This window comes from Nicotiana tomentosiformis, chromosome 8 (assembly GCF_000390325.3).
Source record: "Nicotiana tomentosiformis chromosome 8, ASM39032v3, whole genome shotgun sequence".
NCBI lineage: Eukaryota > Viridiplantae > Streptophyta > Magnoliopsida > Solanales > Solanaceae > Nicotiana > Nicotiana tomentosiformis.
Genome location: NC_090819.1, coordinates 126373220 through 126399294, shown reverse-complemented (window position 1 = coordinate 126399294; position 26075 = coordinate 126373220). Strand labels below are relative to the sequence as shown.

Below are 26075 nucleotides of genomic sequence, written 5' to 3'. Positions count from 1 at the left end.
GAACCTATTTTCACATTTATATGTTCTTATTAGCTTGTGAAAATAGGTTCTTATTAGCTTGTTGTTCTTGTCTGTTAGTGGTACATTTATATGTTATGTGAGATTGAAGTCGGTCGGTTTTTCCAAAATATTTTATTTTTAAATTTTTTTACGAGACCGACCGACTTCGGTCGGGTTTTTTTTTTGCGCAAAAAGCGAAAAACTATTTTAGAATCCCGCAAAATATATTTTTTAAGAAACCGACTGAAATCGGTCCGTTTTTCATATAAAATAAATTAAAACTAATATTCAAAAAAATAACTGAAATCGGGCTGAGGAAGAAATTGGTCTAGCTTAGATATGGTCTATTTAAGCTTATGTGGCATTATTGTTAGATTTTTTAATGAAATGTCATATTTTTTATTGGATATTTTATAGGTTTTGAATTAGAATGACTTTTAAGTTAAAAGGGTAAAGTTGAGTGATTTTTAAGTGATGAAAAATAGATAAGTGACTTTTGTGAAATAAATGATAAGTTGGATGACCTTAGTGAAATTAATCCAACTTATTACTTGATTTTAGATAATACTTCCATATTACGTGGCATTTGATTGAAAATAATGTTCAACAATTAGTTTGCTTTTTGTCTTTATTTTTGCCACTTTTATTTGTTTATGTCATTTTTCAGAAAAAAAATATTTATACTTTTAAACTCAATTTATAAGTTTTTGCAAAAATTCAACACTCGAGTTTAGTCCCGAATACAGAAGGAAGGTGGGTTTGTCAATGCTTGAACTGATTGATCAAAAGTAATTCACTTGTCCAAAGCTGCAAAAACAACGAGCACAAACAAGAGTTAACAAAAATTGAAAAACAATATTTGCAAATTATATTTTACATTTTTGAAAACACTTTCGTAGAACAATTTTTTATTTTGTAATGTAAACACCGTTCTCTTTTCTTTTATTTTCTTTTTTTAAATTTTCTTGGAATAACTTATCTATAAAACCTAATCAAAACACACGACTTATCCCCAAAAAATATTTCCAAAAATAAACCAAAGCTAAAGTCATTGCGATATTGTCAATATGGAGTCATTTCGAATATTGCATCAAATCATGTTTGATCAAGTTTCTATAAAAGAAAAAAATAGTAATTTGGTACACAAAACAAAAATACTTTTGATATTACTACTACGCATATGATACCAGAAGTACTTTTGATATAGATTATTGCAAATTGTAACAAAATTTAAAGGATTATATAGACATAGTCAGCCGAATTTACTATTTAATTTTTTAGTCTGTATACATCAATTATAAATATATTATACATATATTGTATGTCAGTCGATTATTCTTTATTTTAAACAATTAGGTAAGGGATTATTTAGGTTATTATATCCAAAAAGAGGATTACGTAATTGAAATTTGAAAGCAAAATTTGTAAGAAAAAGAAAAGGAAAAAAAGCCTAGTGCACAGTGAACAGTAACTGTTAGTTGAAAGAGAGGGTGGTGGGGTCAACATCATAGCTGTAGGCTTGTCATATTCCCAGTCCTAAGATTGAGACAAAGGATTAGTGTGGTCCCCTCTCACAATAAATTCCCTTTTTTAGGAAAATAAAATAAAATTTGATTTTGTAAAAAAGGGTTTTTTTTTTTTTTTTTTTGAGAGGGGGTATTGTCCCTTTCATTATCCCCACATATCCTGACTTTTCTCTTTCTTTTATCTGCCCTATGAATTTAATATCTTCCCTTTTGCTTTCTTCAATTAATGACAACCCTCAAAGTCAATAAACCTTCTAATCATCTTTAACCAAAATCATTTAGTTCCTTTAATCTTTATGTTTCAAAACAAATACAAACCTTGACTTATTAGATTCTATAAAAGTAGTTAAAGTTGCACTCTAACTTGTAATTATGTGACACGAGTAGTAATCATGGTGTAAAAAAGGGTAAAAGATGCATCCACCACTTCAAGATTTTATTTAAATGATCAATTTGAACTTGCAAAAACACTTTAACTTTACAAATTTCTCCACCACTAAGTTCTCTGCATTTTCTACTTAGTATAAAATTTCTCTACCACTAGAGTTCTCTGCATTTGCTAATAACATAGTGTAAATCTTTAACAAACCTAAAAGACTTGTAACATATATCAGACCTTAAAGTAAACGCACTGAAATGACAACATTCGCTTTGGTTTCTTATATTTTGTTTAAACGCACTGAAATGACAACATTCGCTTTGGTTTCTTATATTTTGTTGTTACTGTTTCCTTTCATCCATTTTCTGGCTTTGGCTATGTGATTGTTGTTACTATCTTACTGACCCTGTTTGTTGATAATGCATGTTTCTATTATTTCTTTTTATTTTTCTTGAGCCGAAAATCTATCAGAAACATCTTTATCTTCCCCGGATAGGGGTAATATTACCGAACACGCTATCGTTCCTAGACCCCACTCATGGGATTCTATTTAACAAAAACTTGACCCTAACAAATTAGTATTGCCTTGCATATACGTGCCCAATATTTCGCTACCTCTGTCTCAAATTAAATTATTTGTCAAGCTAGCCAACAAACAAGGTAAAAGTACCTATTGACATAATTGATGAAATCGAAATACAAATCATTGGCTTATTAGCCAACAGGAAAGTGCACAGGTTGTAACAATGTAAGTAGCCTAATGTTTCACCGACAAAATAGGGTCATTCCATTAAAAAGGAAAGATCTTTGACTTTTTGTCATTAACCAGAAATGCCCTGATATATACCTTTTATACAGAAAGTTGAAAACTGCAACTTAAATTAAAAAAAAGTGTTGTTTTGATTAACATGAGAGTCATTAGGAAAAGAAGGCGTTTTCTACTTTACAAACAAACTTAAAAATTGCAGTCTTTACATCACAATACACTTGTCTTTTGATGACTTTGGCTCCGGCCTGGCTGACGAAGATGTAGGTTTGCTCCTTGGTACCTGTATAAAAGTAGTTTACTCTATTAGATTATTATGAAGCTGGTTGTATACATTTTTCACATATCACTTCATTTCGTGACCTAATCCACTAGTCGAAAGTACTTCAAGACAGGAGTTATCGAATATATGCAAACTCAAAACAGGAAAACCTGCTCAGAAGAATGAATATCAGAAAATTTCAAGTGCCTACCTGAGGACCAGTAATCAATCTCGACGCACCATTTACAGCTTGTTGTTGGGGGTTTTGATTTCTCTGTGGTGCCTGTTGCTGTTGCTCAAATTCCTGTTGCTGAAGAGCTATTGCCAATTGTAAATCAGAACTGCCAGGCCAACAATCAGCAAAAGTTAGTGCTAGCACCAAGTAGAGATATATTCAATACTATCAAATTAAGGTTGCAAAATTGAGCATATCAACTTTAAAAAGTTAAATAAAGTTCCCGTGTTACAATTAAAACCTTTTTTTTTTTTGGAAAAGGTAAAGTAAATTTTATTAAAAGAGTACCTATCACGCTATCCTTACACCAAAAATATTAAAAGAGTTCTGCAAACATCTGTTTTTGCAACAGAAATGTGATGACTTTGACCTTCAAAGCATCTCTTATTCCTCTCTAACTAAATTAATGTTTCACTACATTGTAACCGAAACGCGCCAGCAACTTCTCCATACACAACATATTTGGTGACAGAGAATAGAATGGCTTTGATGCTAGAATAGGAAGACAAAACAACCTTGCCCAAATATCTCCATCTAGCTTTAACTACCAATGAAGGCAAAAGTTGAATATCAACAGACGGACTGGTCGAAACCGATGTTTGTCAGTTAAAAGACAATGGGAGAGCTAATGAAAGAGAATAGATCCTGATGCAGTATATGATCTGGTAATGTTCCAGTCTCATGCTAATATATGCAAAAAGAAGATGATTAAATATTAAAGTATTAGATAATTACTTGAAAGTTGGATGTCCTTGTCCTGAATTGTCCATGTTTGCCAGATAGTCCTGGGAGTAACAGCTGAAGTCAGTTTCAAGAACGTCATTGGTACAAATCCATAACATTCTATTACAAGCAGAGAACTACATACTGCAGTACTGGCCATAGCACTCTGTTGATCCCATGTGGTGTTGGAATTATCTTCGACCTTGAACTCCTTGAAGTTTCCAGTCACATATATCGTGTCTCCATTCACCTGGAGAATATTGAGAACTCAAGAGTTAAAAGGCAATGCAAGCAAGTAATAACACACTAACTTCTGCAAACAAGACCAAAAAATTTTTAATAGAGCTGCATTATACTGTTTGTCCCTTCTAAGAGGCAACAAGACGTGCAAAAGTCAAGAATAGCAATCACATCGGTAACAGTATAGTACACCAAATTTGATGCAATTTCGCACTAAAAAACATAGCAAACAACACATGCTTAGGAAAAAGGGAGAAGATTTTTTTTTTTTGCAGATTTATGTCAATTGTCTAGCTCTATCGCAATAGTTAAAAGCCTAGCTGTTCCTTACCTGGCTAACCAACTTTGCTTCATATCGCAGTTCGAGTGTCATAAGATAATATTCCATTTGTTCCAAGTAAGGAGACCAACTTTCCCTTCTGCCTTGCTTCAGAATGTCTAATTTCCTAATAGAAAAAACTTACTCTTCCAATGCTTTTTCAATATATTATTCTCAAATGGGTTAATGGGACTCACTTTCATGCAAAAAGTTCAAATGTTAGCCTCATTTTTGGACCTACATCTATTTTAGATACAAAGGCAGTTTATGTTCACCAAATAACCGTGTTCAATCTAATGTACCTAAAACCGGAAGGAAAGAGTACTAAACTTTGGAACAGCCTAAGATAGAAAAGCAGAAAACTCCGATAGCAAGAGACTTGTTGTAGAACATGTTGCGGTTGTTATTATCATATTACCAGTTTACCTTATAATAAGTTATTATATTACCAAATTTTGCTGTTCTAACTTAATAACTTAGATCATTGCTTGTGATTTTCCTTGCACACTACTGGAAAAGGTTACTCCCCAAATCCTTACCGACTGACCTACTTCTAACCTGCATGAATATCAGGGGGCAAATGAGGTTCATTATCTCTAAATGGAATCATGTCCAAAGTTGAAGTCCTGAAGATAACATATATCTTCTGATTAATTTGAAATTTCCAGTATACAGAAGTGGTCCCCGTTTTCAGTATTATGATATCTAGAAAGCATTAATAATGGTCGACGAGTTTATCTCTCGAGAAGGTAGAAACATTATTGGTACAATTGCAAAAATTTATCAAAGTAAAGGCAGGGAAATTTTGAAGTAACACCTGATTAGTATCATTCCTCTCATATGATCTACAATTCCGTTCTACAATGCTGTGCATAGCACAAAACGGCTCTCAACCTTCAGTTGATCATATAGGATTTACAGAAAGAGAAGTTCTCTTGGTTGAGGGAAAAACCCTGCTAAGTTTCAAAAGTATACATGGACTAGCTGATATTCGGTTTCTAAAGGCCATTGAATCTGTGGCAGAATTGTGTGACTACTATGATCAGGTGCTACTTAGAGCTCAGAATTAAGCTTTCTGCAGCCACAAGTGGAACTTACAAATCGACAGGTTACAATGAGTTTCTAGTGTACTACACATGATACTGCTTCTCTGCCCCTGAAAATAGAGGCTAACCTTTGTTATGACTTTGGATGATTTTGTAGGTAGTAAGAAATTAATGTTAAGATTTGTCTCCAACTTTGTATGATTTGGTAAATATGAATTAAATAGGCTAGGTACAGCTTTAATTAAATTGCAACGATATAAATTCCAATGATACTCAAAAAACAAACCAAGCCTTCAATATATCTTCTTTCCTCTTTTATGTCTTCACAACCTTGAATCTTGGATTTTGGATATAGCGTAAAACAATCAGAAACCTATAACTTACTCTGTGCTAGTGTGTCAGATACATTGCCCGGCCTCACCTTAATGAGTCCTATACATTGCCCCACTAAACTATCAATAGCATCATTAAGCTCCTCTACCAAAAATATCTAATTATTCTCGATTCAGATAATTAAACTCAAGGAGGAATTATGTCTTTCAGTCCCTTGGTTTTTCGTCTTTTGGATAAGGGACAAGTTGGCCTCCACATTTACTAATAACAGAGATAAAATTGTGGTTGGGGTTAGAGAAAGTATAATATGTGCTCTTTCCTGTGCATATTCAAATAGCCTCTCCATCCGGTTTCTCCATATTATCCCTCATTTACAGTCACATACTGCACCATCAACTTATAAAAACTTCCATCCCCTTGACATGAAAGGAAGGGAGAATATTGATATTTACCATTATTAGAAACACTTACAACTTTAGTTCAACAATATATCCACACATAGGGAAGCAAAGACTACTGAGCAACTTGCTAGGGAAGTTGCATGTACATGCAACATCAGAGTGACAGGAATTTTGAGAAGCAAGATGCAACAGCTTCTCTTCTGACAACATCAATCATATAGACCAGCTAGCTTGATATTAGTTTGAAGAGTAATGTACTGCAAGTAGGATAGTTTGAGAGATAGAATTATGTATTAAGTGTAGCTAGCCGAGGATGACTTAGCTTGTTTTGTAATTGTTGCTCTTGGTGATTAATGAAATACTCTAATTACACACAACAAAAAAAACATGCACACATAAACCAAGCCTTTGTTTCATTCCATTCAAAGTGAGAGTGACAGGACTCTTAAATAAGTGATTGGATTTAAGCATATGAAACCAAGCATTTGTTCAATGCCATTAACGGAGTAAATAAGGACTCTTGAAACAGGTGGTGGATTTAAGCATATGAAACAGCATACTTTCTACTCTAAAAAGTAGTTAACCACAAGCAGAATGTAGTGGAAACTACCTGTTGCAAATGTAAGCTAAAACAGAGATTCAACATACCTTTCTAGTATGAAATTCCCAAGTTAAAAATGTAAACTCAGTTTTACCCAATTAGTCAAATCCAAGGTAAATATATGAAAAGACACACTTCTTACCTCATTGAGTTTCTCCCATACTAAATCAGACTGATTTATATATCCCTGGTCAGTGGCCAAAATATATAGTTCGCCTTCAAACTGCACATAAGCTGACATCAGTGTTCTATTCCCAGAAAACTTGAGAAGTGGAGATATAATCATATCCACACAGGAAATTATTATACCCCAGTACAAATAATATAAAAATGATAATAGTAACAGAGCAAGCACATCAGACCTTAAACATGGTGTTGAAATGATTATTCCTGAAGAAAACACAAAGTTCCCGCTCTTTCAAACCCTCTTGCAAGGAAAATAATCTGCGCAAAAGAGAAAGAAAAGAGTATTCGCTTACTACTAGCAAAACATAAGTATTACAGTTCTGAACAGGAGAATGAACTTATAACAGGGAATGATAGCATACCCAAAGATTGTTAATTGGCTTGCACTGTTCTTCAGAAAGTTCCTCACCAGTTCCCCTAATGTGAATTAAGAAGAGCAAACATAGTGTTCTACTTAAACTGTCAAGGTAGTAAAATTACATGAAAGAAAGGAAAATACAATTAGATCAAGGAGAAATTCATCTTTTCCTTTTTCTTTGATAAGTGTCAAGGAAGACATTCATCCTACACAAGAGCACCTGAGTTGTCTGATTCATTCATATTAAAGAATTTCTCACCTTCTCTCTGTGTGATTTCATCCTTCACAATTGTCTCAGGCACATCTGTACTGCCTCCATTCACTTGTTCAGCAAGAACCACCTCACCTTCATACATAGGCTCTCGACTTTGGTAACTAGTGGTTGCTGACTCCAATATGCAATCCTCTCCTTCATAAATGGGCTCATCATCATCGATGGAAGAATTAAAGGTTTCAGGTTCATCTGTGTCATGTCGTCTGCCACCCGATGAACCTGAGACTGTAGATGGTATTGAGGAACTAGATGAATCAAAGGCATCACAACCAACTTGATGATTAGGTTCAGCTGCATTCGCATTTCCAGCAATAGTGTGTGTTCCCTGAATGCCATTCATACCTCCAAAAAGATGCTCATGATTTTCACAAGCAGATGAAGAAACTTGTCCTGACTCAAGAGGTACACTCTCATTTTCAGCCAGCAGTTTTGCATTTCCAAGTTCTTGGGAAGGGGTTTCCTGATCAATTTTCAGGGATGAATTAATCGCTGCTCCGGAGACTATTTGGGAACTATTTGGATCGGCATCACCAGATATATCTCTATCGTTAGATACTAATACTTCTGTCGGTATCAATGCTTCATGCTGCAAAACTGGTTGTGTCGTCTCAATATCATTTCCTTCTGATGTCTTGGTAAGAACCATCGGCTCTGGACACTTTAGATTTGCTATCTCACCTAAGGAATTCAGTCCATCAGTTTCTACTAATGAAGTTTCAGATAATTGAAGGGCTCTCAACAGCTCTGCTTCTTCTTCAATATCTCCTTTTCTGGCTGTATGGTTATCGGTAATAGAAACAGGAGAATCTTCAAATGATCTCCCTCTCGAAAGGCATGGAGAAGGTACCCCTAGTGCTGCAGTTGTAGCAGCAGCAAAATCAACATCATCATCTTCAGAACTTTTCTTATTCCCAGTGTCCATATTTTGGGTTTCAAGGGCAACAAGCTCCCCCATCAAAGTATTATACGACTTTGATCCAATTGCATTTGCAGTATCATGATCCTGGAACAAATTGATAACTCAAAAAACAATTCACTTTAAACAAAAGTTGCAATAAGGTCTTCAATCTTACAACTAAGAAACAACTTTTAGGGCAAAATGGTCAAAATAATGCACAGCCTCATCATTAAAACTTCTACGGAAAAAAAACTTATCCTCGATGCAACCTCAAACTTCATTACCATCTGTTATACACATCTGAGTAATAAATTTTAGAAGGTTTTCGAAGGCCAAAATGAGTTGTCCACCATTCGACCAAACTATAGGACATCAAGAAGTCATTTAATTCGTGGATAAAATAGAGATAAATTATAAATATAAAACGAATATTGATTTAGCAATTAGAATCTGCGACAAGAATGTCCTCGGACATTCGCGAGTGAACTCAAAGAAAGTAGCCAAAACTGATACCTGTGGATCAACTATCCAACCGTGATAAAGTGGAATATCCAAAAGATCAAATATTGCACATTCACGAGTGAACTCAAAGTCATCAATTCTGCCAAACAAGACATGTATTTCATCAGAACCGCAACTGGAAACATGCATGTTATTGCATCGTAAAGATATACGGACCCATATGTTAATAAAATGAATAAAAGCAATCAAAAAGAGGAAAGATAAAAAGAGGAAAGATTGTCTACCTCCTGAATTTTATATTTACATCAATACCAGTGGCAAGTCTAGGAAGCAAATCAATCGCATCAGCAATATTCTGTTGCTGATTTTCAACATACCCTTCATCTTTGTCCTGGACAGCAATCAAAAATACTAACAATTACCTCAAATCCAGTAAAGAGAGAACACGTGTATGGGTATATTAAATAGCACGAATGAAAGGAACAAAAAACCTATCCATAAAGGCAATATAATTACATTGACATTACTGTTTGAATCTATCAGCCGCTCAGCAACAAGAGAAAGCAATTTCTCCTGTGAAACCTCAGGAATATCAGGACTCAAGTTCAAGTTGTTCTTCAACAATAGCACGTTACCTATCGAACAGATAACAAAGATTCATATCAAATACACAAATTGATCCTTAAAAAATAAATCAAAGCATTAACATAGATTTTAAAGCAAACTGGTTAATGACACCATAACCTTCTTCATGAGCAAGAAATGACTACATACACAATAGAAATACATCCCATTGATCACGAAAATGTATCCTTTTTTCTATATTTTTACCCGCAGATGAAAGTAGCTGAAATGAGAATGTTGAGATGAATGTGTGGGCATACTAGGTTAGATAGAATTAGGAATGAAGTTATTCGGGACAAGGTGAGAGTGGCCCCCGTGGAGGATAAGATGCGAGAGGCGATGTTAAAATAGTTCAGGCATGTTAAAAGGAGAAACACATATGCCCCAGTCAGGAGGTGTGAGAGGTTGACCTTGGGGATAAGAGGAAAAGTAGAGGTAGGCCAAAGAAGTCTTAGGGAGAGGTGATTGAGCGGGACATGGCGCAGCTTAAGCTAATCGAGGACATGACTCTTGACAGGAGGGTGTGGAGGTTGAGAATTAGGATAGAAGGTTAATAGGTAGTCGAGCGTTTTCCTTTGTGTTCCTTAGTTCAATAGTATTAGTGTTAATATGGTATCATTTTTATCCTTAGTTTGCTATTACTACATATCTTGTATTGTTATTACTTGTTATCAGAACTTCTTTCATCTTTTATTTTGCTATCTTGGTTTTAGTTTTCTAAATATCTTGTATTGTTATTACTTGCTATCAGTGCTTCTTCCATCTTTTATCTAGCTGAGGGTCTATCAGAAACAGTCTCTCTGCCCTTCCAGGATAGGGGTAAGGTCGTGTACATCCTACCCTCCCCAAAACCCCACTTGTGGGAATACACTGGGTTGTTATTGTTATTGTTATTATAAATGATTTTTCTGACAGCAAGGAACAACGTCAACCCCTAGCTTATTTCCTCTTTAAAATAAGCGAACTCAAGTTGTTTTATCACCTTGAATATGATGAGATGTATTAAACGTCAAGAGAATTACTAATGAATATGTCAGAATAATTAGAAATCCCCAGAAGTAGAAAGCTTTTCTTATTTCATGCAACTTAAACTCATATATTTCTTTAAATTAAAAAAAAAAAATCCTACATAAGGAGCTCTCCTGAATGTGTTAACTACCAATTATGGCAATTGGCAAGTATTTTTTCCTGTCTTTTCTTCATTCAGAAATTACCACAGACCTTGGTAGAGACATAAGCACCTTCTGCGTACGGCGTACCTATGGATGGCCTTGTCTGGCCAGAATTTTCCTTCCTTTTTCATAATTTCACTATCTTGCTTCTTTTAGATGACCATTCTGGCAACAAGATTTTCATTTCTAGTGACTGCTTCGATGGCGCCACATATATATCCACTCCAGATGCCACACCTCTAGGCACTTTTTTTTTTTATGGACCTCTAGGCACTTTTTTTTTGGAGAAAGGTAACATCTCTGAGCACTTCTTTTGAGTGACCAATTCCATGGGGGCTACCTTTTTCCAGCCTCTTTTTTCTCTTCCCATTTTTGTAACTTTTTCAACAACTTTCAACCTTTCTTCAGGCAAATTATTATTTTACTTTTTTTAAGAAAGCTATTCAGGCAATTTCTTAACTACTCTTTAGCTGCCAATTCAAGCTACTCCAAATTTTTGAAAGTTTGTCACTGTACCTTTTTCGGTGATTGAGAATAGATTCTTTTCCATGTAAATTGCAAACCATAGTTCTTCTTGCATCATACAATTACCAGCTATTCTTTGGAGAAAACAACACCACCTTCATTTTGGATGATTGTTCAATATTCAGCAACACAATCAATGTGTATCTACTTAAGCGATTCCAGTAACTTCTTTCCATTTCTAGTTTGCAAAATAAGCATACTCGATGTGTTTCAATACCTTTACTTTGCTGAGGCGGGTTGAAAGACAAAAAAATCAGTAACAAATTGTTACACTATAATACTAAGTTGCTCGGACACGGGTGCGGGTGTCTAACACGGGTGCGGATCTAGAGGTCGGATCCTCCGACATGTAAATTCTAAGATTCGGGGATACGGATCCTAGTACGGATATGGGTGCGGGGATTCGACTACAAATAATTCAAAAAATTAAAAATATAAAAATATCTCTAAGTTATGAGAAATTTTGTGGAATACTTACGTATAGCTTGTGAAGTGTGGATTTTCTTTTTATTCTCAAATTGTAGATAAGTAAATGATTGATTTACTAGATAAGGTATGCTATTTTTTTCAAATTTACCCTAGTTATGGTTCTTATTTCGGAAATCAAATTGTATCTCGTCTCGAATTTTTCCGTCCGTCGTGGTCAAAGTACCCAAAATTGTTTGACCAGATCCGGTACGGATTCCATTCACACACCCATACTAGTGTCGTGTCGACACGGGTGCGACACCTAAACTGCCGTGTCGGAGTAACTTAGCTATAATATTCTTAATAATTAGTAGTCAATAAAGTGGGTTGAGAACCATGAGGTGTCAGGTTGAGATCCCTGAGATCCCAACAAAGGTAAAATACTAGGTGATTTCTTCCTTGTGCTGGTGGGAGGTAGCAGGTACCGCGTGGAATTAGTCGAGGTGCATGCTGGCCCGTACACCACAATTATAAAAAAATCTTAATAATTGACATAGCACTTCATTGACCACTAGGTCACACCCCTACATGTTTCTCTCGCTTTTTTCTTTCACATGGTACCAGACCTCTTTGCATAAATGCAAGGGAAAGCTATATACCGTATATGTCCACTCTTCCTCGCACTAGACAGGAGACACCCTTGTACGGTATAAGCTTTTTTAATGATGTAATAGACTTGACGAATTTGCTAGACTTAAAAAGATTCCGCCAACGGGGGCACTCTTAAGCCGCTACTCGGTCAAAGTTTCCTTCCTTACAATTTATACTCTTTCCTCTTTCTGATGGCTATTCCTGTATTCCAACAACATCACATCTCCTTTTGGTGATCATTCGGACAAAATTCGAGTATCAATCAACAACATAGCAAGTGATCAGGTACTTGGATACTTATGTGAGATGTACCACTAATCAGAAACCTGGGGAGTGCAAGAAATAATTTCCACGGTTCTTTACAAACAATCCTTCTGAAGCCCGGTATAGATTCCCTCCTCCCCAATCTTTGATACAGTAGCTCAGTCAAACAAGCACAAATGATAGCTCAGAAGCAGTAGGAGAACTTGGAGAAGGCTCATGAAAGAGTAAAATTTTATGCACACTCAGAAAAATTGAAAGGGTGTTTGTAACAAGAGATTGGGTAATCTGAAATCGCAACCCTAGTTACTGAAAGTTATTTTACCTTATAAAAAAAAACTTAAAAGGTTTGTGACTCGCTAAATTTTGACTTTATATGGTAAAAAAGAATGCGGGGTCTGCTGCCTATACTTTAATTGCCTCTAACAGCTAAGATATATCCAATGTTCCATGTGTCACGGTTAATTTAGAATGTAGCAGCCCAAGTTACACCTTCAATTGACCCACCAACACTTGCTGAGGATGGACAATGCTTGACTGAACCTGTGACTAACTTTTACAAAAGCATGGTAAAGGGGCAAAATTCGACTTTAACAGAGATTCTAGCACAATGCGCAATTCTCTTGCTATAAGAAGCTAATTGGGCACCTAAGGTTATACGGCACATTCCTCAAGCTTCAATTGTATGCATCAAGTTCTTTGAAGGGGGTAAATGTAACGTGCAAGGGTTGTACCTTGAGGTTTAGGTGAGGATGGTAACTGTTGGATCACTGATTTTCATATTTACGTTTATGAATATTTACAGCTTAGTCCCTCCGTCAGCAGTTGCTAATAACATATCACATGCAACCGATTCCCTAAGATCATATCTCTACAGATTGCTATAACCATAGATCAGTTAGTGCGAACGAAACAAGTTTCTGCCTTTTTCTACTTTATTTCCTTTTCTTTCTGAATTCTCTTTATTTCTATTTCCCTTTGCATCTTTTTGGTCTCTCGTACAAGCCAGAGCAGAAAAAACTACAATTCAGATTCGATACCACAAAATAAAACAAAAGGAACAATTCATTAAGCATCACAATAAGATGCAGACTTCTATCCTAAAGGCCATTACAGGTTTAGGCTAAAGTATAGTCAACTCTCATAGTAAATACTCCCTTTGTTCCAATTTATGTGATGTTCTTTCTTTTTAGTCTGTACTAAAAAAAAATGATATCTTTCTACAGTTAGAAATTATTTAACTTTGAACTTCCTATTTTACAGTTGCACAAATTTCTACAACTTACTTTAGAAGTTTCAAGAAGTCTTTTTTTTTCCCTTAAAACTTTGTTCCCGATCAAATGACATCAGGTAAAATGGGATGAAGGGAGTAATAGTTCAAGAAAACTATACTGCCTTTTTACGATGACGACAACAACAACAACAGCTACGCGTCAATCCAAATTAGTAAGGATTTGCTATATACGACCTCTATATCTTTTCTCTCTACATGGTTCTCTAAAACTAAAGATTCTTTACTATTATAAAAATCTCTAAACAACCTAAAAAGACTACTGGCAAATTTCATCATAAAATACTCCATTTCATATATAAATTAAGTAAAAACATGATCTTTATCAAAACAAGTAACCAAAATAACAGAACTAAGATAGTAACAAACATTTTCCATAATATGTCTCAATCTCAAAGTATACATACAACTCAATAAAACCCTACGGAAGAGAAGGGGGGCTTACAGATAGCAAGGAGTGGACATGGGCCATTGTCGTTTTGGAGAATAATTGGTGTGGTTCGGCCCAAGAATTGAATAACCTTAGTCTTGTGCGCCATTTCTTTGGGTTCTGCCTCCTCCTCTCGCTTCCCCTCTTCCGATTGAGAAGCGGGTATTGCAGAATCCATCTTTTTTATTCAAATTCGATTACTTTGAATACCCAATTACACAATTCAATCTGAATCTACTTTTCTTCAACTTATAAATATGGGCAGAAAAAATATAATTTGCTTAAAGGATATGTTGTGAAATTTTCAAAGGGAATCAGAAGGGGTGTAAATGGGAATGACGGAATCAAAGGGGAAATCGAAAGAAGAACTGATCTCCTAGTAGTACTATATTACATTTTCATTTTCCATTTCGCGGGTCGGTGCAGAAAATTAGTTAAAGTTAAAGGGCTCGTTGACAATTAAAAATTCACATAGGCATAATCGGAGACGAGGAGAAAATGATAAAAATATCTTCTAGGTTTGGGGTAGGTTTAAAATGGTCCCTTAAATATACTTTATACAGTCTTGGTCCTTTAATTTTACCGTAAATTTTTTATTTTTTTCACATGTTTAACAAACTTTGGTTATTAGATTAAAAGAAAACTGTAATAGAAAAAAATTTAAGTCGACAAATCTCATAAACTACAGTAGCAAAAACTAGATATAGATTAAAAATAGCAGAAATTAGACCTCAAAAAGCCATACAAAATTCAAAATATGCCAAAAATAATAAAAACTATGTAAATCGTATCTCCTAATATGAGTTCATGTTAACTCCTATTTTTTATAGTTCCCATTAAATAAAATAATCAGAGTTTCTTTAATGTTTGATAGAGATTAAATGTACGCAATTTAGCAAACTTAAATGACTAAAATTGTTTAGAATATAATAAAAAGAGCACTTTTGAACCAACCTGAGAATTATTATCATTTTCTCCGCATGATCACATAAGAAAACACTTTTATTTTAAATATTAACTAATATGTTCTCTCATATCCAAAGGGACATTAAAGTCATGCCAGTGGCAAAATGAAAATGTGAAGTTAAATGATTTTGGATATAAAAAAGTGTGAATCTTTTAAGTGAAACGGAGAGTATATTATGTCACAAAATTCTTGGGTTGATGCAGTAAATTATCTAAATTTTAAGGGCTCATTTGAAATTAAGGATACTTTCTTTTCACTATCTTTATTACTTCCTTTCTTTAGAGGGGAGAAGAAATAATTCTCGAGGTCTAAAAACGAAGAGAAGAAATTGGAAATTCGTAACTGTTTTGTTTCTTCACTGTTTTCCCCAACTTCTGTTTCTTTAGAAATAATTCTCCTTCTTTTTCTTCTCCCAAAATATATGTTTGGCAATTAGTTATGGAAATGGCAGACTTGTTTGGAAAAATTTGTTTGCGAAGGACAAATGTGAAAGTGAATAAGTAATATTATTTTTTTGATTTTTTATTCAGTGTCAGTTATTTACTTTGGAGCCTAATTAACTTTAATTTGACATCAAAAAATCCCATTTTGAGAGTAAAGTGCTCCATATCAAAAGCGACTTTCGCTAAAACCCGAGATTTTTGCTTAATTGAAACAATTAACTCAATAAATTGCAGAATTTTGAATTGTTATGCCAATGAATAAGCAATGAAGGTTCATTCCAAACTTTTGCCTCTTGGTTAGGAGGTTTCTAATTTGAGAAATCTTAATTAAGTAAATAATGTAACTAAACTGTCTTTCTTTTCGAGACGTGTCGTTGTCCGCTAGTCCAAATAATAATAATAACATTCTTGATGGTATTTCTTTTTTCTTTCTTTTTTTTGCATAAAAAATAAAATGGTATTTCCTGATTTTTAAAACTATATTGTGAATTGTGATCTACCTTATGTGGTATCTTTAATTTGAAGTATTCGTTTATGTGAAGCACTCATCTTAATTGTTAAGGTAAAACAGTTGATACTTGTGTATACTTTCTTTTCATAGTTAAAAGTATACAAGGTTTAGCTAGATAGAGAAACAACTAAAATTCAAACTTGTGAAATTAAAATTAAAATTTAAGCAGTATGTAGTACACTAGTAGTAATTGTTTTCGTTTCTTTCGGCGTTCATGTGTGTTTTTAGTCCCTTGTCGCTAATTATTGTTTCATTTTTAAAATAAACATTTTTTATAATCAATGTCCACCCTACGTAGAATAGAAAAAGCAGATAAACATATTCATTATTTAATTTAGGAAATCCTCAAAGAATATCAAGATACTAACAAATTGGTATGGGTTTTATTTTAAAGGATGCTGCAAATTTCATCCATGTCCAACCACCCACGATAATATTAGTTGTTCATGTATTCTAGTAAGTATTTCTGTGCTATTAGATATATAATCAAAATACAGCAAGCTATTAATAATTATAGTAGTTCTACTTTTCTCAATTTTTGGTACTAATAATTAGTGTTACTTAGTAGTTGGCTCTTTGATCGATGTATTTTGAGGCGAAAATAGCACGGTCTAGCCAGTTTTTGGAATGGTAATCGAAAAATAGCCAGTGTTTGCAAAGTCATTGAAAAATAGCCAGTGTTTTGCCGAAACACGGGAAGTTCCAGCATAATATGTTGGATTATGGAGCTCCTGCGTATAAACTTCCATCATATTATGTTGGAACTCTTACACGGAAAATTCCAGTATAATATGCTAGATTATGGAGCTTCTCTATTTAAACTTCTCGCATATTATGTTGGAACTCCAGCACATTATAAATTCCAACATATTATACTATCTCATATATAAAAAAAAATCGAACTACAGCATATTACGCTAGAATTTTTTCGAACTTTTAAGGGTGTTTTTGTTCAGATTACATCTTTACATGAAAAAATAACTAAATTTCGATTACTTTTGAAATTGTGACTATTTTTCAAATATCAATTGTAAATCTCGCTATTTCTGATTTTTCCCATATTTTGAGAGGTGTTAGAATGGCTTATTGGTGTTTTTAATATTCAATATTTGACGAAGTTAACAATGAAGCCAAAAGGTAGTATTTATTATAGGTTTAAACCTTATAACCTACACTGATATTGCAACAACCCAAAACAGTAAGTAATTTAATGTTGGTTCATGGAAGAAAACAATAGGACGGTGCTCAACATAAAGTCGTCATTAAAACCCTACCAATCCAACTTTAAACTAATTAAATACATGACACCAACTAATCCCACTTTAAACCAATTAAATAAGCCGTTGGTATTCAAACAGTTTGTCTTATTAAATAATGAAATATGCTTTGGTTGAAAAGTTGTGCGCTTTCTTTTCATAAACATAGAAAACAGGAGGGTGATCTCACTCTAGAAAATTTTCTCTGGCCTCTCACTAAACAAGCTAAGTTTATCACACTTGCTATAACCTACTCAAGTTGCTATGGAGAATCAAGACCAAATATTTCAAATATCACCCAAACCATTAGATATAGTAATAAAAATCACTAGCATATACCACAATAAACCTGATTCGAGTTTTAAAGACAAATTAATTAAATATGTGCAAAATTCCGTAATTAATATACACACCCTTCCATATGATAGTCTTCCTTCAATGTCACAAGAATCAAGTCCGACATCTTTAAACTCAAGTACAATTGGATACCACAGAATCCATCTTTTTTTGGAAGAACAAGAACGTATCTACCAACCATGGAAATAGTCTATTATTATCAAACTCCCTGGTAAAAAAATCCAACACCGTCTTCTCAAAAAGAAAATACAAGAAATTTGAAAAATCCTTGAAAATTTTTCTTTAATCGATCTGGAAGCAGATTACTACATTACCAAATTCAACTGTGAGGATCACATGTTCAAGGTTTTACATCATGGCCCATGGTTTATTTTTGGCCACTTCCTTTCAATTCAGAGATGGAAACCAAACTTTGTAGCAACGGAAGTAAACAATTCACTCAGTTTTGTATGGGTCCGTCTACCACAATTGCCAATCGAGTTCTACGATGGTATTACACTAGCAAAAATTGAAAATACCATTGGTAGTTTATTAAAAATAGATGCTTGTACATCTTCTACTCTAAGGGGTCGTTATGCTAGACTGTGTATTGAACTATCACTGTAAGAGTCTGTTATTCCCTTCATTCATATTGAAAATCACAAACAATATATCCAATATGAGAGCGAAAATCTTTTATGTAAAAATTGTTGGGAGACAAAGCCATGTGGCTGTAAAGTGCCAATATAGAAAAGCTTCGCCAACAGTGACAAACACTTTACCGAGCAACCCAACTCTATACCCGTATGAATGCAATAATGTCCAAGATACCATTGGTGAAGTGTGGCAGACGGTTAAGTTCTCCAAGAAAAAGAGAGCCATTGGAAGGGGAAACGAAGCAATCCAAAAATCAGGTACAAACAAAAAAAAATCACATGGAATACCAGGTAAGTTTTCTACTCAACACCCTAACACTAGCAATAACTCTCCTAGCAATCAAAGCATGAGCAGAATAAAGATCTACACTAATTATAACGATCTCTCTACACTAAATCAAGTTACCAGTGAAAACAAATTTACTATCTTGGACAATCCGTCAATGGAACTAGATGTTAAAGAATTTCCTAATTCAAAAATAAATTTAGACTTTAGGGTTAATGACGTGGCCCCAAAGAATACTTCAAAAGACAATGTGTTTTGCATGAAGGAAACTAGCTTATTTAACATGCAAAAGTTTAAATTTTCTACTGACGATAATAATGAGGCTAATTCTTCTAAAAGCACAAACCTACAAAGTGGAAAAGATCAGTTAATATCTGGAATTAACTATCCTAATATCATCAATAATATTGATAATGATAATATTTATTGTATGGAGGAAGATGGTGTCCCACAACACTTGTCCCACAAGACCATCTCAGTTGCACAATTGGCCAATAAAGACCAACACGTGCCTAACCCTACTACTACACCAAATCCCTTTAAAATCTTATCTCCCACAAGCAACCAAAGCATGCAAATAGATTCAATCATTACCAACCTATTTAATTATGTTACTCAAACCCCTTCCCCTCCCACCAACTTAACTTCTGGAGTTAATATAAACCACCACTCCGGTAACAACTATGCCAAGAATACCTATTTCTCAAAGGAGAAGATTCCGACTAGTGAAAATTCTAAAACATCAACGAGCCCACACAATGGTCAATCCATCACCAAATTTGAACAATCAACCAGAAAATCAAACGATCTTCTTCATTCAACCACCCATACCCCAAGACCACCAACCACTATCATGGATAGAACAAGCTGTGATGGGTCATGCAATCACATTCAATATGATACTGGATGGTCAGAAGACAATGATCATCCTCCATAACTTACACTTCTTAGCCCAATTAGTATCCGAGGGGATGCACATGGCCATGAGCAACTACCTCAACCATATTTGGTTGAACAATATTCTCCACCCACTAGCCCCCACAATGAATGCAAACCAAGCCCAGGCAATGAGGAACCATTGGAACTTGCCTCCACACTTCAACCCTCTACAACCACGGAATATGACAATCGACCTTCCTTTCTTCCCACCAGGGGAGATCTCGAATCTAAACCCAATCTTCATACCCTGGACAACAACTCCACATCATACCCAGAGTCAAGCTCATACACCACCTCCAGTAAACAATGCACCACCTCAAGCACCCAATCCCAATGTGCCAGAACCAGAAGGTCATCAAGTAGGGAATGTAGAAGAGATGAATTTAGTAGAATCAGGGGAAATAATAGAATTTTCAAGCCTAAACGAAGTAAAGATGTATCTCTTCAGGGAAATGCAAGAGAAGAGGTATATTCTCAGTTGCCCCCCAGCTTTGTACAAATGCTCAATGGATATCAGGCCACCACAGGACCCAACAGTGGGGAGCCATGCAATGATACTTGTTCCCTCACTTCGGAGGAACCCAATACTCCATGCAAGAATGGAGAATGGCTCAACCAACAACCATGCACCGATGATGTATCGACCAACTAATATCATTATCTGGAACATACGCGGTGGTAACAACGATAACTTTCGTGTCAATTTTAGGGAAATGATTGATACCCATAAACCTTGCATGGTTACACTGTTAGAAACACGTATGGAAAATCATATTTCCCTCTTGAGTGACTCTCCATTTTCGGAAATGATTGAGGTTCCAGCCGAGGGTCAAACTGGTGGAATGGTGATAATGTGGGATGCTAGTATAGTGAAAGTTCACAACTTTGTTAGGAGGAACCAAGAAATTTACGCTACCGTTGAGGTAATCCCTACTCAAACTACTTGGTTATTTGTCTCTATCTATGCTAGCACCAAATTAGAAAATATACGTGAATTATGGAATAATATTGAAAATATTCACAAAAATTACAAGGGCCCTTGGTTATTAGGAGGAGACTTTAATGACATTTTTAGTGTAAATGATAAATTTGGTGGAAATCCCATAAACCGTAGGCGTAGTAACTCTTTATGGAATAGCATTAACAATTGTAACCTTATGGACCTAGGATATTATCTCGGGTAAACGGGATCCAATCTTCTCCATCATACCAAATGAGTTTTTTCTTGCAAGACTTAGAAACTCAATTACAACTAGAGTACAATAATATTCTTAAAATGGAACAAGATTTTTGGAAACTACGCTCTAGAATTTCTTGGCTAAATGACGGAGATGCCAATACAAGATTCTATCACTTAATGGCCTCTAATCGTAAACGTCGTAATGCTATTATGTACTTCATTAATGATAATGGTGAATGGATCACAGACCTAAATTAATCCTAGATCATACCCTCACTTTCTTTCAAAACGCTTTTACAACTTCCAAATTCATAACCCACAAAAATGTCATCCTTAAAGACCCCACATGCCACAACACTATAGATTTAATCAGCCTTGGCATACCTTTATCAAATGTGAAATCACTAAGGCTATTTTCTCCTTCAAACCTTTCAAAACCCCTGGTCCAGATGGAATACATACTTTTTTCTATCAAAAATATTGGCACATTATTGATAATTCTGTCATAAATTACTACCACGATGTGTTTGAAACCCAAGTATTGCCTACTGGTACTAATGAAACCTTTATATGCCTCATGATGCAAACAACCTCAAAAACTTTAGGCCTATTGGTCTTTGTAATATGTCCTATAAAATTATCACAAAAATCATAGCCAATAGGGTCAAGACTTTCCTTCCATATTTTATTAGTCCTCTTCAATCCAGCTTCATTAAAAATAAAAGAGCTAGTGATAACGCTATTATTATTCAGGAAATAATGAATAATCTCTGTAATTCAAAAAATTCAAATCTTGACATGTTAATTAAGATAGACCTAGAAAAGACTTTTGATAGACTTGAATGGTCTTTTGTTTATAGAATTCTGAGATATTTCAAATTTCCTCCAAAAATTTCTAAATTAATTATGCATTGTATTAGCACTAGCTTAATGGGGATCCTGGTAAATGGTACCAGAACATATTTCTTTAGTCCTAGTCGGGGCATTCGCCAAGGAGACCCATTATCTCCCTATATTTTCATCATTTGCCTTGAGTTACTTTCAAGACTCATTAATCATCAAATAGACATTTTGTGTTGGGATCCGTTTAAAACCAACCATAAAGGTCTCTCCTTCTCTCAAGTTCTATTTGCGGATGATATTACACTAATGGGAAAGGCTAACAAAAAAGCTGGTCAATGAATAAAATCTTGTATGGACCTTTTCTGCCAAGAATCGGGACTTTCCATTAATTATCTAAAATCCCAAATCATCTTCTAAAAAAAATGCTCCCTAGCAATTTCCTCTTATTTCACAAACCTTTTAGGTATAAAATTGAGTCATGAATTTGAAAAATATCTTGGCTTCCCAATTTTAAACCACAATTCAAAACCTAGAGATTTCCAATTTTTATTAGACAAATTGCGTAATAGACTGTCTCATTGGAAATGTTCCTTCCTAAATATGGCTGGAAGAACAACTTTGGCCACAAGTACCTTAAGTGCTATTCCCACCCACTCCACGCAATACACTTCACTCCCAATAAAAATACTTAAACAAATAGATAAAATCCAAAGGGATTTCATTTGGGGATCTACCAACTCTTCTAAGAAATTACACTTGGTGAACTGGCAAATGTGCACGAAAAATAAAGTTGAAGGTGGTCTTGGCATACGCACAGCTGCTTTCAAAAACATCGTCCTATTAACAAGCCTCAATTGAAAACTCTTGCTAAATTCTACTACCCCGTGGGCACAACTTATTTCTCACAAATATGCCAGAAAAAGGTCTATTATCAACACGTCTTTCATTTGGAAGGCTATTCTAAAAGGTTAAAAAATTTGTAATGAAAGCACTTTATGGTATTCCTACATTGATTCCAAAATTAATATTTGGACCTCCAAATAGATATACAATTCCAACACCCTTAGAAACTCCATATATGGTCCTTTTAGTAAGGATGACCAAAACTTTTTCATAAAAAATATTATTAAGCAAGGCAAATGAGATGTCTTTAATATTTTTTTTGAATTGCCTTCTAATATTATAAACAATATTGCCTCAACGCCTATACTTAATAAGGTCTTAAAAAGGGACATCATGAGTTGGAACCCTAATACAAATGGATTATTTACTACCAAGTCCTGTTACAACCTCTTAAATCCCAATAACACTTCGATTTTCATCTTTAACTGGATTTGGGACCTCCACTGTCCCAACAAAATCAAAAATTTCCTTTGGCAATGTATGCATAACCGTATATCATGTCGAGCCTTACTAGGCCATATTGGCATTAATATTTATGTCATCTGCACGGTTTGTAGAGAAAATATGGAAGACATACAACATATTTTTATACACTGCCCCGTTACTAGGTGATTTTGGAACGGTATGGGTATTCCAACCCAACCTATCGAGAATAACCCTCACTGACTGATCAACCCAAAAGATTTATTCATTCAGAACCATTCTACAAACTGGAAGACCATTTTTCCTTTCTTTGTGGAATATTTAGAAAAAAAAGAACAACAACAACTTTAACAACCTAGACCTTGATCTTCATGCCGCTAAAGTTATTCAACAAGCTTAGGAATTTAACTTCTTCACGAAAAAAAAACTCTTTCAAGGTAAAGAAGATCATGATTGAGATCAAGTGGGAAAAACCTTCGGCGAGAACTCTTAAGTTAAACATTGATGGAGCCTTTTCAAAAACCACTTTAGAAGCTGGATTAGGTGGAGTATTTAGAAACATCAATGGAGATTGGATCGTCGGTTTCCATAAATCAGGCCATGCAGCATCAGCCATGCAAGCTGAGTTAATGGCTCTGCATGAGGGTTTAAAGATTGCAAAGTAAATAAAGTTTCTCAAACTAGAGATAGAAACAGACTCAACGGAGATCATTAATCTCCTTTATGAAAACAACCAAATCCTTTCTAACATTATATTTGAATGCAGGTTGTTAATGCACTAGTTGAAGCTCCCAACTTTTAGACATAACTTCAGAGAAGGAAATATAGTCGCGCACCTCCTGGTGAAGGAAGCAGTAAAAATCTTTATCCCTACTAAATATTTTTACCATGCTCGTCCACCCCTTTTTGTTGATCCTCAATTAGCGAAGGACAAGCACGGAGTTAGTAATAGTACTAAGTATCTTCTTTCTAGTGTTTGTAATAGCCTTGCCAAGTTAGGTAATGATAACGTTCTCGGGGACTATGTAATCTTTTGTTTAGTAATATTATTTCTGTGTTTTCCTTAAAAAACATTAAAAACAGAAGTGGGATTACTCTCATAATTTATTATTTGATAGGTGATGATAGTGGATGAGCCATGAATTTTAACATTGAGATTCAAAAAAATGTTAAAGAGTGCCTGAAAGTTGAATCTACAAATCAAATTACCGAGTGCTTTATCCTCAAATGTCAAATTTTTGGGTGCGAATTCAAATTTTGTCAGACTCCATAGATATTGGACACTAACTAGAAAATAAGAAAAATAAAAATAAACCAAAGTAATTGTTGAACCATATTTATTACTACACTAGTGGTTTCCTCCTGTCAAAGAAATCAAAAAAAAAAAAAAAAACGTAATTCGTGAACCATATTTATTACTACACTAGAGGTTTCCTCGTGTCAAAGAGATGGAACAAACTATTGATGAGTTTGTAATACTCTTTTTTTAAATAGTTGTTCAAGTATCCGATGAGCTTTTGTAATAGTAACCGTGTTGTAATAGAAACTCACTTGTTTAATTCTTTGAAATTTTTGAGTTGTTTATGATTAAGAAATGACAAAATATTAATAATAATATAAAGACATGTACTTCATATTCAAGGTGCGGCAAGAATACACATAACAAATAGGTAACGAATAAATAGTGAGTACCATTAATAACTCAATCTTAAACATGCAAATTCTTCAATAAAAAGGATCAGTAGTGACCCGGAAGTTGGTTGGATGAGTGGTTTTTCACATGAGAGATTTGTGATCGATTCTCCTCACCATCAACCTCCTCAATCAGAGCTCGCGGTTTACTTTTTCTATATGATTTGCGAGCTATTACATAGTGAGCGGGTTATCAATGTATTGACTGTGGGTTCCCTAAAAATATTCAAAAAAAAAAAGGATCTGTAGTGACTATCATTATTGAAATTACAACATAGGACAATAAGTTGGTGATAAGCCTATAAAAATATTGGAGCAAACGAAAGAACTCAAACTATAGAATAGCAACAATTACAATTTAGTATTGAAAGTTCTAAGCAACAGATTGCGATAGAGAAGTATATAGTGCAAAATGTTGCCCAAATATTGGCCCAACGCCCCAACCCTTGGCTACACTACTACGAGTGTGTTTGGTATAACGGAAAATGTTTTCCGTGGAAAATATTTTCCAAGAAATGTGTTACACCCCATATTTTCGTACATGAAAGTACATCATGAGTAAATTGATATAAGCTCGGGAATAAGATTATTTTTGAGGTTATAAGCATTATGTTATTTCAAACAAGTGATAAGTAAATTCGTGAAGGTGCGAGGGTAAGCAAATCAACAAAAATGAATTTCGTCAAAGTTGACATTTTGAGGTAAAATACGGTCCAAACTATAATACCCCGTATTTATAGACTAGTGTCATACAAGGTACCACATGACCATGATAGCAAGGTGTATAAAGTGTGTTAAAAGTGAATAGCATTTTTATGTAATTTGAGAGAATTCTTAATTATATGGATAATTGGATAATTATCGATCAGTGGGAGATTTATAAGATAAATTACTAAATAATCATGATTGGAATAAGGCCTAAAAGGCCCAAAAATGTGGCAGCCCCTAAATCTTTTGACTCTTAAGTCATTGTAATATAGGTGGCAAGAATAAAATCATTAAGGATTATGTGGTGGCTGCACAATCACTTAAGAGACATGGATGGATAAGCAACTTAAATCACAAACACATTCTCATATACATCTGATGAGGATTCAAACGTAAATATTGTGTGTTACAAACGAAAGTCATGTAAGCAACGCCCAAGACCTTCAACAATTCAAATTAACGTGAGATTTTGCAATTTTAAGGGAGTACGGTATAATCTTTCTCAAGAGAATCGACTCAGGATGTTAAGGCTAACCCTTATTTCTTTTGGCATGATCCATA

At 34.6% G+C, this 26075-nt stretch overlaps 2 protein-coding genes across 2 annotated transcripts; one reads left to right on the top strand and one right to left on the bottom strand.

The window, feature by feature from the left end:
• Window positions 1–2668: 2668 nt before the first annotated feature.
• LOC104110065 (uncharacterized) lies at window positions 2669–14729 on the bottom strand. The gene is made up of 12 exons (XM_009619486.4): window positions 14387–14729; window positions 9526–9644; window positions 9294–9400; window positions 9061–9148; window positions 7635–8652; window positions 7380–7434; window positions 7194–7275; window positions 6974–7054; window positions 4037–4141; window positions 3904–3953; window positions 3145–3274; window positions 2669–2954 (listed from the first exon to the last, which is right to left on the bottom strand). Exons 1-12 carry the CDS (start codon window positions 14547–14549, stop codon window positions 2877–2879), a joined length of 2076 nt encoding a protein of 691 aa, XP_009617781.1. The 5' UTR covers window positions 14550–14729; the 3' UTR covers window positions 2669–2876.
• Window positions 14730–19550: 4821 nt separating this feature from the next.
• Window positions 19551–24185, top strand: LOC117280014 (uncharacterized). Its single transcript, XM_033659670.2, has 2 exons — window positions 19551–20688; window positions 23881–24185. The coding sequence occupies exons 1-2, from the start codon at window positions 19585–19587 to the stop codon at window positions 23914–23916; spliced, it is 1140 nt and encodes a 379-aa protein (XP_033515561.1). The 5' UTR covers window positions 19551–19584; the 3' UTR covers window positions 23917–24185.
• Window positions 24186–26075: the final 1890 nt, after the last annotated feature.